Source organism: Charadrius vociferus, unplaced genomic scaffold, assembly GCF_000708025.1.
Source record: "Charadrius vociferus isolate BGI_N301 unplaced genomic scaffold, ASM70802v2 scaffold225, whole genome shotgun sequence".
Classification (NCBI taxonomy): Eukaryota; Metazoa; Chordata; class Aves; order Charadriiformes; family Charadriidae; genus Charadrius; species Charadrius vociferus.
Genome location: NW_009648638.1, coordinates 818,782 through 831,943, shown reverse-complemented (window position 1 = coordinate 831,943; position 13,162 = coordinate 818,782). Strand labels below are relative to the sequence as shown.

The following is a 13,162-nucleotide window of genomic DNA, read 5'->3' as shown; positions in this document are numbered from 1 at the left end:
GGGGTTCCCTGCTGGCCAGGCTAACCAGAACTTCATGCAAGGTCAGGTCCCATCCACAGCTCCAGGAACACCGGTGAACAGTGGAGCGCCGCAGCTGCAAACTAGCCAAAACGTGCAGCACACAGGTCTGTTTGGAATGTGGTGTTCCTCAGGTTTTTCTTTTTTTGTAGAAAATGATGCCTTTACTTGTGTAACACGGGTACCAAAACATTAAACTCTTGTCGTTAACGTGGAGTTAGCTAGCGGGGCTGCAGGAGTGTGCTGTGTGGATTGCTGAATGAGGAAAAGAAAAGCAGGAGGCTGCTCATGTTTTTCAAACAATACAACTATATTATTGGTTAGGGCTGTGGTACTAGGATCCACAAGTATCTGTTAAGAAATTGAATGGAAGTGGCACTGAACTTTGGAGGCTGGGGGTAATAAAGATACAACGCAAAAGGAACTTCAGAGAAAAAAAGAAAGTGTTGTTATCTCAGAAGCAGAACAAAATGTACAAAATTATTTATTAGGTCCTTTGAAAGCTTTGGAAGTCTACTTGCAGACAGTTCTGTAAAAATTAAATCTTTAGTTTGCAAATGTCTCCATTTAACAATTTGATTATTAGTCTTTTGTCTGGATTATGGATACCCTGATAATGTAATTTCATCAGTACTCTGTGTGTATTTATTTTATAACCCATTATAAAATAACATCAAGTTTTGAAGCTTATTTTGTTTAGGAATCATTCTGTTGAGTTAGGTGATATTATGGAAGATTGTCAAATTTATGTACAGATAACAACTGAAATGCAATTTCTGTTATGCCTTCTGCAGTGGCGTACACGGGAAGTACCAGTTTAAGTGTTTATTTTGAGAAGTATAATGTTCTGTTTTAATATCTGTAGCATCAAACATTGCATCACAGGACTGCAAGTATGTCTGATATCCCAGTTCATTGGAAAAGGGAGGAAAACAATTTTGGAGTACTTACTCAACATCAAAAGTTGTGAAAACTCTTGTACCACTCCAATCAGTTTCTTACTAGTAATTTTTTTTTTTTTTTTAAGGTGGCCAAGGATCTGGACCTCCTCAAAATCAGATGCAGGCACCACATGGCCCCCCAAATATGATGCAGACCAATCTAATGGGACTTCATGGAAATATGAACAACCAGCAGGCCGGTGCTAGTGGGGTGCCACAAGTTAACATGGGCAACATACAGGGACAGCCTCAGCAAGGACCACAGTCGCAGCTAATGGGAATGCATCAGCAAATTGTATCCTCTCAAGGACAGATGGTAAACATTCAGGCTCAGGGATCGCTGAACCCTCAAAACCAGATGATACTGTCTCGAACTCAGCTCATGCCTCAAGGACAAATGATGGTGACACCACAAAACCAAAATCTTGGTCCTTCTCCCCAAAGGATGACCCCACCCAAACAGATGATTCCCCAGCAGGGTCAGCAGATGATGTCTACACACAATCAGATGATGGGACCTCAGGGCCAGGTCTTGTTACAGCAAAACTCGATGATGGAACAGATGATGTCCACTCAGATGCAAGGAAATAAACAGCCTTTTAATACTCAAAACCAGTCCAATGTTATGTCGGGGCCAGCTCAGCTGATGAGAGGACCAACCCCAAACATGCAAGGAAATATGGTGCAGTTCACCGGGCAGATGATGGCACAGCAAGGCCCTGTGAACGGTAATCCTTCTCAGGTGATGGGAATTCAAGGGCAAGTTTTAAGACCCACTGGACCTGGTCCTCACATGTCTCAGCAACTTGGGGATACTACTACTACAACAAACAACGATGTGAACTTGACACAGATGTTACCTGATGTTCCTGTGCAGCAGCCAAACATGGTGCCTTCTCATATGCAACCAATGCAAGGAAACAACAGTGCTTCAGGGAGTCATTTCTCTGGCCATGGGCTGCCTTTCAATACAGGGTTTAGCGGAACGCCAAATGGGAATCAGATTTCCTGTGGGCAGAATCCTGTTTTTCCTGTCAATAAAGACGTTACGCTCACGAGTCCGCTCTTGGTTAACCTTCTACAAAGCGATATATCAGCAGGACACTTTGGTGTGAACAACAAACAAAATAATCAGAATGCCAACAAGCCGAAGAAGAAGAAGCCTCCAAGGAAGAAGAAAAATAATCAACAACTTGAACAAACAACGTAGGTTTAATATTACATTGTTTTTATAAGGGGCGTGGGGAAGCTCCACAGGCAACTTGTCATTATTTTTTCAGCGAGTATGGGGTGAGAAAGGACCTGTATTATTTCCTATTCTAGCAATTTCTTTCAAGAGTTAAATGATAACCCACTGGCAGTCTGCCACTGGAAGGTTCATTCAAGATTTAAAAAAAACAACACGCAAACATCCCAGCTCAGTTATAAACCTAATTATAATGGCACCGTTCCTTACATTTACTGGGTGAAGGAAGTGTAGAGTTGTTTCAGTGTGTCAGTGGGCACGTGGTGCCACGGCCCTTGGAAGAGGCGGCTGCCTTTTTGAAGCAGTCTGATGGCCACAAAGGTTGGGAAGTACTTTCAGAAGAATTATAAGCCTCTGTATAACTTGTGCAGTGGAAATTTTTGGGAGGTTGTTTCTTGAATTATATGTATATCCTGACATGTTCCTGCCTGGAATTGAGCTGGACTTCTCTCTTAGTTGAAGCTGCAGCTAGAATTTAGAGGGAGGAATTTGGTATTTTCTGGGTATGGGTCTAACAAGCCCAAGCAGCACTGGTCTTCCTGGCCTCAGAGATATTGGGAAGGAAAAAAACCCAAACCCAGCTCTGGAGAGGGCAGAGGCAAATGCATAATATTGAGAGATAATGAATGTATCCGTTCAATGGAAATACGAGATTGCTGAATCTCTTCATTCCTCTTTGGCCAGCGTACTTTTAACTGGCCAGCTGTCTTTTTGCTGCAGACAGTCTACTAATACCAGCACAGGGTGGTGGTCTACCGCTGCCATGCCATTATTCAGCTAAAGCGGTAAAGGCGGATATGCTGCATCTAATTATTCTAATGCTGCAGATGAGCCACAGGGGCGTTGACAGGAATCCACCTGATGGAACTTCTGGCCATTGTTTTCAGTTTGTTTTAGAAGAAAATGGAAAAACTTTGCACAGAAAGTAATAACACAGCAATATCCAAATTTCAAAGTTAAATTCTTAAAAACAACAATCAAAAAGGTAGATATGGCATATTAAGCTGCTGGTGCAGCACTATTTCCATCAGTCCTTTGAATAATCATTATAAGTCTTTAACCTGAAGTTTACGCTACCTTTTCCAGAGATAGATGTCCAGTTCAGTGCAAAGAGTGGGTGGCATCCAAGTACTAAGCAGCTATTCAGTATTTTATTTTTTTCCCTCGGTTATTTAGTGTGTAGCCCCAAGCTGCATTTTCTGCACAATGTCAAGATTCCTTCATGAAGATGGAATTAATTTTCTCATGGACTTTTTAATTCTGGACTGAAACAACTTGCATCATCTATAGCAAGTGATCTTTTGTGACAATCCTTAATTGGCTTAACTAGTACTAAAATAAAATGCAGGAGCTGTTACTTGTCTTTTACAGGAGCAGAAATGCTGCATAGCAGAGGTAAAGCAAAGCATGCTAACTGAATAGGCCTTGAAAAAAAAGTCTTTCAAATATACCTGCTGTATAATTATATATGGTCATGGTATGGCCTATCAGCTCAACACTGCTGCAAAACAGGCCATGTGATTTCAGATTAAATCTGAATAAGTATGCAGTCTAAGGCCAGCTGTGAAAACCTGGTTCAAGTAACTTGGCTAGAACCAATTGGCCAGTGTGTGGGTAGACTGCAACTTTGGGGTGATTTGGTGTTGTGGTTTAACCCCACCTGGCAGCTAGAACTCGCTCACTCCCCCTAGTTGAGATGGGGGAGAGAATGGGAAGAGTAAAAGAGGAAAAACTCGTGGGTTGAGATAAAGACAATTTAATAGGTAGAGCAAAAGCCATGCATGCCAGGAAAGCAAAACAAGGAATTCATTCACCACTCCCCATGGGCAGGCGGGTGTTCAGCCATCCCCAGGACAGCAGGGCTCCATCATGGTGACTTGAGAAGACAAATGCCATCACTCTGAACACATAGGATGGTTTGGGTTGGAAGGGACCTTGAAGATCGTCTAGTTCCCACCCCCCTGCCCTGGGCAGGGACACCTCCCACCAGCCCAGGTTGCTCCAAGCCCCGTCCAACCTGGCCCTGAACACCAAAAATTTCTTCCTAATATCTAAATCTCCCCTCTTCCATTTTGAAGCCATTCCCCCTCGTCCTATCCCTACATGCCTGAGTAAAAAGTCCCTCCCCATCTTTCCTGTAGCCCCTTTAGGGACTGGAGGGGTCTCTATTGTCTCCCCGCAGCCTTGTCTTCTCCAGGCTGAACAACCCCAACTCTCCCAGCCTGTCCTCCCAGCAGAGGGGCTCCAGCCCTCCCAGCATCTTTGTGGCCCTTGCCTGGGCCCACTCCAACACGTCCATGTCTTTCCTGTGTTCCCCCCTTCCTCCTTCTTGCCCAGCTTTATATGCTGAGCATGACGTCACATGGCATGGAGTATCCCTGTGGTCAGTTGGTATCAGCTGTCCCGGCTGTGTCCCCTCCCAACTCCTTGTGCCCTCCCAGTCTGCTCGCTGGTGGGGCGGTGTGAGGAGCACAATGGCCTTGAGAGCTCAGCAGCAACCAAAACCATCGGTGCGCTATCACACTGTGCCCATCCCAAATCCAAAACGCAGCACTATGCCAGCTGCTAGCAAGAAAGTTAACTCTATCCCAGCTGAAACTGTGATATTCTCCCCCCCTTATTCCATACCATTTATGTCATACTCAGGTCCCACGCTATCCAATACAACCTCATTAACCACCAACCCCCTTCCCATCCTTTGATATAATACACAGATATTGTTCCCTTAGTTCACAGACCACCCTGTGGAATGTCTGTAAAATGTCCGTATATGTCCACAAAATGTCCATTAAGTTCATCCAGTCCATGACGTTGGGTTCCATCTGCCAGAGCAGTCACCCTGGACAGGAGAGATGGTGTGTTGTGTGGAGTTACTGGGCACCAAAGCCAGCTCAGGTCAGGTCACTGCTGTGCTTGCACTGCTTCTTGTGAGGCTTCTCCTCCGTCGGTTCAGGTGGTTCCTGCTATAGCAATTCCTATAACATGCAACTCAGATTGTGGGTTACCACAATTTAAAAGGATATCCATTACAATCTCCCCCCGCCAGTCCCTTTGGGGCAGGTTACAGGATTAAACATTGCGATGAGCTCCTCCCCGTGTGCCTAGCCTGGCTAGCAACAAGGGGTTCCTCCTAGAGTCATTCCCATCATATGCAACTCAAATCCCGGGTTTAACTCTACTCCCCATTTCTCTGCCTCCCCCCCGCCATGCCCTGAGCTGTGCGAGGGGACGTGGAATGGGAGTTGGGGTCAGTTCCTCACACATTGTTTCTGCCACTCCTTCCTCTTCAGGGGGAGGACTCCTCACACCCTCCCCCTGCTCCAGCGGGGGGTCCCTCCCGCGGGCTGCAGCTCTTCACGAACTGCTCCACCGTGGGTCCTTTCCTTCCAGCATCACCCGCTCCAGCGTTAACCCCCGTGGGCTGCAGGGGGACAGCCTACCTCACCATGGTCTTCACCACGGGCTGCAGGGGAATCTCTGCTCTGGTACCTAAAGCATCTCCTCTCCCTCCTTCACTGGCCTTAGCGTCTGCAGTCACTTTGACTCAAAGTTCCGTCCCGTCGGCAGCACAGAAAGCAGCAGCCCTGGCCATCTGCCAGCCCCAGTGCATCGCCGTTGCTGTTATCAAAATGTTCCCAAGCACAGCAGAGTAAGATGATAAGCAGTCAGCAGTACAGCAAGCGGTGAAAGCAAGAAGCAACCACTAACGAGCCCAAGACTCTCTCATACAGGAAGGCAAACGAGCCCTGGGGCAAGCGCAGGAGTCTGCCAATTAATAGCTGAACGGCAATAACAGCTATAAATTCAATCTAGCACGTTCCAATGAAATCTGTTATTATCTCAACCTGTTGAGCCCCATGTCGGGCGCCATAAAGGACTGTCGCGGTTTAACCCCACCTGGCAGCCCAGGACCATGCAGCCACTCGCTCACTCCCCCCAGTTGTGATGTGGGAGAGAATGGGAAGAGTAAAAGTGAGGAGAAACTCGTGGGTTGAGATAAAGACAGTTTAATAGGTAGAGCAAAAGCCGCACACACCAGCAAAGCAAAACAAGGAATTCATTCACCGCTCCCCATGGGCAGGCGGGTGTTCAGCTTTCCCCAGGACAGCAGGGCTCCATCACGCCTCATGGTGACTTGGGAAGACAAACACCATCATTCCAAATGTCCCCCTTCCTCCTTCTTGCCCAGCTTTATATGCTGAGCGTGACGTCACATGGCACGGAGTATCCCTGTGGTCAGTTGGGGTCAGCTGTCCCGGCTGTGTCCCCTCCCAACTCCTTGTGCCCTCCCAGTCTGCTCGCTGGTGGGGCGGTGTGAGGAGCACAATGGCCTTGAGAGCTCAGCAGCAACCAAAACCATCGGTGCGCTATCACACTGTGCCCATCCCAAATCCAAAATGCAGCACTATGCCAGCTGCTAGCAAAAAGTTAACTCCATCCCAGCTGAAACCGTGACACTGGGGAACGGTAACTGAGATACAGCTCGTTTCTTGTGGTGCCAAAGTTGTTATGACTCGACAGCTTCTGAAAGGTGTAGAACAGGGCTCCTTCGTGCCCAGGCGTGCGGTCGTGGGCAGCCACCGTCCATCCTGCTGCAGTGCTGCCGCGAGGAACGGGGCAGGCTTGTAGGAAAAACCATAGGTGACGGTGTGTTGAGCTTTGTAGCTTTGATAGTCTTTGCTTACGTGGAAGGAAGGTATATGAGGGCATGTTGATGTCTCCATTTTGCAATTCCAGAAATTTTAAGTGCAAGGAATTTGGTGAGAGTGGCTTGTAACAGTATATTGCATGAGGTAGTGTCCCGTGGTCCACTTGTAAAGAATAGTAGCATAATGGTAGAACGTGCATCTTCCTGCTCTTAATACAGGAGATCCTGCAGAGAGCCTCAAATAAACAGCAAGCAGATATTTTCCTGTTTGTTTTTCACCTGACATTCAAAGCTATCTAGATGTCTTTCAAACAATAACAATGTCTTATTTTTCTCTGTATCAAAAACATTCATGTTCATAGAATCACGGAATGGTTTGGGTTGGAAGGGACCTTAAAGATCATCTCGTTCCACCCCCTGCCCTGGGCAGGGACACCTCCCACCAGCCCAGGTTGCTCCAAGCCCTGTCCAACCTGGCCTTGAACACCTCCAGGGATGGGGCAGCCACAGCTTCTCGGGGCAACCTGCGCCAGGGGCTCACCACCCTCACAGCAAAGAATTTCTTCCTACTATCTAAATCTCCCCTCTTCCAGTTTGAAGCCATTCCCCCTCGTTCTATCACTACATGCCCTTGTAAAAAGTCCCTCCCCAGCTCTCCTGTAGGTGCCCTTCAGATACTGGAAGGCTGCTATTATTTATAAAATAAAATGCTTCAACTCTAAAGAGATTCCAATAAAATAATAGTAATCACTACTCTAGTGAGCTGTCTTGACAGAGGATTCAGAGGGAGCAGGCGAGTTGGAACTCTCTTCTGAAAAGAGAATCTGTTAATTGTTAAACAAAAGCCTTGTTAGGGTTTTGTTTTCATTGCTCTTAGTGATGATCAGCCAGCTTCAGTGGGGCCTGGGAGTATTGATAAATGGACATCTAAAGCTCTAAAAGACTATATTCCAGCTTTTCTACTGAGCTGTGATGACTCAAATGAATTCCCAGCTCCTAAATAAGGCTTTTAATCAGATTTTGGTGTACTTAAAGGAAATACCACTTTGTACTTAACTCTATCACTTAAATTTTCATTGAATATTCTCTTGCTGTTGCTACCTGCGGAATGCTGTTTTGGCACCTGATATGGATTAGTGTTCTGTTTCTTAACAGACTATATAGTAATCACTTTATCCTTGCCGCAGCAATAACGAGGGAGCTATCCTTATAAATGTTTTCAAGATTATTCTCCAGCAAAAGGAGGGTGGCTACAATGAAAACCGGCCCTGATACCTTCCTGCCTCATTCCCTCTCAGCTCCCCTGGCATCCTCGGGCAAGCTCAGCGTTTTCCTGTCTTGGAATTGCTGGTTGTTTTACATCCGATTTGGATCACTTTCTTTTGCATCAGAAGCAAATAGGGTGATTTTCATCTCAGCTTTTGTACAGAAATTTTACAGTTCAGAGCAGCAAACCTTCTATGGAAATGCAGCTAATTTGATAAACATGCTAAAAATTATTCCTTTGGGTTTTTTTTTCCTTAGAAGTCATTTCTGAGATGTAATAATAGAGCGACAAAAGTGCCATTAGTAATATGGTTTGTAGGCTGAGCCACATTGGGATGTAAATAGGACAAGTGAGCTATTGGAAGAGTTTATTCAGTTGAGTCTGGAATTGTTTTAACAGTTTGCCTAATTGAGCAACTCAGCTTTTGAATGAAACTTGAGACATTTTGGAAAAGTAGGTTGTTTAAAAGTGATTGCCTCTGTTTTCTGAACCTGAGGACGGTAATGGGATGTAAACTGAAGAAAACGATGCTAGATGAAATGTGTTCGTACCTAAAATGTGTTCGTTAAGTCTATTAAATACATGCACAAACAAACAGTTGTTTAATGTTCCCCGTGCATAGACGCTGGGAGAACAGAAATAATCCACGGGGGAAGATCACTGCTGGCCTGGCACTCCGATTGATTGGGCTGATGTGCAGAGGTGATGTGCAGAGGGTGAAGAGCGCTGCAGGGCAAAGAAGTTTTCCTCACCCAGATTCAGAACTTTTAACCCTAGGGCTGGAGGTGCCGGCCCCGTGCGTATGGGAGATGAGACTCATTTAGCATCAGAGGATGATGCCCTTCTAGAAAAGCAGAAGTTGTTGCAGAGCATTATACCGTGTTGGCAGTGCCGGTTCTGCTTACATCTGTACTGTAATTGTACTTTAGCACACCTTGTTTTGGCATCTGCAGCCCTTTTTTGGTTTGGTTTGTTTATTTTTTGGGTTTTTTTGTCTTCTGGAGTTCTCTCTCCACTCTGATGAGAGATTTTGTGTCTGGAGGTTGTCTTTGAGAATGCAGCTGGTGGAGCGAAGGGTTTACTTATGACAATCCATGCTGTACCTAATGTGCAGTTGTGGGTTTTTTACATCCAGAGAAACAGGAGAGAAGAACAAATATGGAATATTTGTCCGTCTCACACAAACTTCTCATCTTGCTTGTTATTTGTATCCTGAATTTGAGGGTTTTTTGGATGAGTGGTGGTTGTTAAATATGCCCAGTGAATTTATGCTACATGCAAAATTCAAGTTATGTTTAAATTTTCCAGCAATTACAGTAGCAGTCTTTCCTACAATAACTGCTCTTCTTTGCTAGCAAACAAAACTCCTGTCTGCTTTGCCCGGTTTGTACAGCTTGCCCGATTAGTCCCATCTGGCAGGAGATGTTTTCTAAGAATTGATTTTGCACCACGGTTGTTTTCTAGGTTAAACCTGTTTGTGCCATGGTGCTCTTCATAGGCTTTTTACCTAAGCTTTAACTGTAGCATTTTTAATCTCCCACCATTGTAAAGAAATCATAAATGGCAAATTTAAGATTGCATTCACAATTTTCGGCAGTTATTCCAGTTCACGTTGCTGGCACCTCCATCAAAGGCTGCAGCTCCTCTGGGTGATTTTGTTGCCGGAATTTTTGTTCCTTTGTGGCTGTTAATATAATGGTTCTGGAGCATGTGTACGCATTTTGCCAGTTTTCATCAAATGTATTGGTGGAGGCATGTAAGCCTCTAACAACTGCATCACAAAAATTGGTGGTGTGCTGGATTAGACAAAGGGACCACCAAATACTTTCCTTGGAATGTTTGCCTACTCAGCAGCTGTGCTTGGAACGGTTCCCCGTTTGCCCTGTCTCTTACCTTTCTTCTCTCTTGGTTTATGTTCTCCCCAGTTTTGACTAGCAAAACATCGGGGACTTTGAGGTCACACACTGCTTCTTGAACCTTGGTTAGGTAGATAGGACATTAGAACAGGCCCGGGTCTTTCCATGTCAGCTGTACAGATGCCAGAAACTGTTACTCTCACGTAAAATTGAATAAGATAGATCTCTCTGCATTTATATACTTCAAATTCTTATTTTGCTGGAAATTTCTTTTGCCCTTGGCGTTTCTGCATGATTCTGTCTCTCTTTGTTGGCAGTGTCTGTAATTTTAACTCAGAGATTTTATTACATAGATCTTTCTACAGCCTTCATATATTCATAAAGCCGATAAGCAGTTAAGGTCTTTTACTCTTCATCCCTCTTTATCTTACATCCTCCAACCATATATATTGACAGCTATAGAAACTTTTTTTTTTCTAAGTCTGCAAAAGCTGTCTTGATTCAGTGGAGATGTTGGGCATTGAATCTGAACAATATTAAATTGTCCCAGTGAGTCCCCTGGAGCATCAAATACCCCTGGAGAAGGACTTGGGGGTGTTGGTGGATGAGAAGCTCAACGTGACCCGGCAATGTGTGCTCATAGCCCGGAAAGCCACCGGCATCCTGGGCTGCATCCCCAGCAGCGTGGCCAGCAGGGCGAGGGGGGATTGTGCCTCTCTGCTGCGCTCTGCACTGGGGAGACCCCCCTGCAGTGCTGCCTCCAGCTCGGGGGGTCCCACCAGCAGACGGACATGGAGCTGTTGGAGCGGGGCCAGAGGAGGGCACGGAGATGGTGGGAGGGCTGGAGCCCCTCTGCTGGGAGGACAGGCTGGGAGAGTTGGGGGGGGTCAGCCTGGAGAAGAGAAGGCGAAAAAGGGGAGACCTGAGGGCCCCTTCCAGTCCCTAAATGGGCTACAGGAAAGCTGGGGAGGGACTCTTGATCAGGGAGGGGAGCGATGGGATGAGGGTGAACAGTTTTAAACGGAAAGAGGGGAGACTGAGATGAGATATTAGGAAGAAATTTTTCCCTTTGCGGGTGGTGAGCCCCTGGGGCAGGTTGCCCCGAGAAGCTGTGGCTGCCCCATCCCTGGAGGTGTTCAAGGCCAGGTTGGACGGGGCTTGGAGCAACCTGGGCTGGTGGGAGGTGGCCCTGCCCAGGGCAGGGGGGTGGAACTAGGTGATCTTTAAGGTCCCTTCCAACTCGAACCATTCCATGATTCTGTGAGCACTTCCAGAGCCTCAGTATCCCGCAAAGGTCTGTGCTCTGGCAGGTGACTTATAGTGTCTGATACATCTGTGCATTTTTTCTGAGACATTAACAGAGGTCTCTGGTACCCTGAACTGGTCACTTCTGGCTACAATACTGGAAGAAATGGTGCTACCATTAAAATAAATTTCTATGCATCTACCCATGATATTAGGAAAAATTTCTTCACCAAAAGGGTTGTCAAGCATTGGAAGAGGCTGCCCAGGGAAGTGGTGGAGTCACCATCCCTGGAGGTATTTAAAAGACGGGAGACATGGTGCTGAGGGACAGGGTTTAGTGGTGGTTTTGGCAGTGTGAGGTTGATGGTTGGACTTGATGATCTTAAAGGTCCCTCCCAACCTAGATGATTCTGTGATTCTATGATACTTATCTATACAGATATCACAGCAGTATTAGAGAAAACCCTATTTAGTTTAAAAATATATATATATTGTTTGGAGTATCCATTGGCATTCTGTTAGTTATAAAACTCAGATTCGAGGTAGAAACAAAGGAAAGAAATGTTTAAGATCAATAGTTGCTCCATGCAACTTGTTTCCTTTTCGGTAGTGTTTAGGCACAGGAGTGACTGTCGGCAGATCTGGGCTCTGGGTTCGAGTTTGTCAGGTTATACCTGGAGTAGTGGCGCATCTTAGTGAGTTACTTGCAGGTCTGTGAAAAGTGCTAGGAATTAATTACTTGAGAACTTAGTTATGGAAGCAGAAGCCAAACACTGATGTGAAGGCTGTATCTTAATTGCAACTATTTTTCTTTCAGTTCTTCAGAACCACGTCCAGCTGGCCTGGAGGAGAGTGATCAGTCATCGATGTCTGGAGAACAAGGAATGAACTTAGATAATTCAGGCCCTAAACTTCCCGATTTTGCAAGTAGGCCACCAGGTAGTAGGATTTTTCTGTGGATTATCTGAATGTAATAACTATGGGAGAGCTTTTACTGATCTTTGTGACACTTCTATTTTATTTGTGTCATCACACTTTCAAGTCCAAAGCTTTTTTCCTCCTAGTAACTAATTGGTACCATTGTTTAAGTGTTGAAATCCTTTAAAGCAGCTCAAAATGAAGAGGTGGACACATTCTGATGTGTCATCCTGCAGGTATCACGTTGAATATTGTAGTTACTGATCAATAACATAATAGAGGAAAAAATCTGTAGTTCTAGCTGTAGCACAGACTGATGCCTTAAAAATTAACCAATAGCTGATTTTTCAGAACTAAGAAATAGAGGTTGCAGTTGAAATTATCTTTTGCATATAGGGAGGATTAAATCCGAAGTCCATGAAGGAGGGTTTTGTTATAAGCCACACGGGTGGTTCTTAGCACCGTTTTGGCCAAGTAGTACATGGCAGATTCTACTCTGTACACTAGAAAATGTGAGATCTGTAGCCGGTATGCTAGTCCGTGTACCACAAGGCCTGTCAAACTCTTAAGGTTGTTTTAAGGAGTAATAATTAGTGAAAGTCCAACTCTGCATTTGTAAGTGAAAGCAAGCATGGACAGTTGCAGAGACTTTTCAGGTGGCATGAATCAGGAGTAATAGCGAGTAGCTGGTACAATACACCAAGAGATCTCCAATTAAATGTCATGCAAGTCATTCCTATGTTAAGTAAAAATATTTTTAAGAATCAAGTAAAATCTTTGTCCTTATTTGTAAAGCCTGGTTTATTAGTGTGGCTCTCGCATAAGACAAACAGGCTCCTGGCTATACTCTCTCTCTGATCCTGTTCGTTACAGAAATTCTGCTTTCTCTGATCTTTAGGTTTAATGAATGTATCATCTTATCGTCTTAGGTTATCCATCTCAGCCAGTGGAACAAAGACCACTTCAGCAGATGCCACCTCAACTCATGCCACATACGCAGCCGCCGCAGCCGCAGCCCCCGCC

At 45.3% G+C, this 13,162-nt stretch overlaps 1 protein-coding gene across 1 annotated transcript in view; it reads left to right on the top strand.

Moving 5' to 3' along the window:
- NCOA6 (nuclear receptor coactivator 6) overlaps positions 1 to 13,162 on the top strand; it is a 38,282-nt gene that overhangs the window by 11,788 nt on the left and 13,332 nt on the right. Inside the window, exons 6-8 of the mRNA XM_009886329.1 lie at positions 1 to 125; positions 1,046 to 2,165; positions 12,039 to 12,160. The exon at positions 1 to 125 is cut by the window's left edge and continues 8 nt beyond it. Of these exons, the coding sequence (XP_009884631.1) occupies positions 1 to 125; positions 1,046 to 2,165; positions 12,039 to 12,160 (1,367 nt within the window). The remainder of the gene's footprint in view (positions 126 to 1,045; positions 2,166 to 12,038; positions 12,161 to 13,162) is intronic.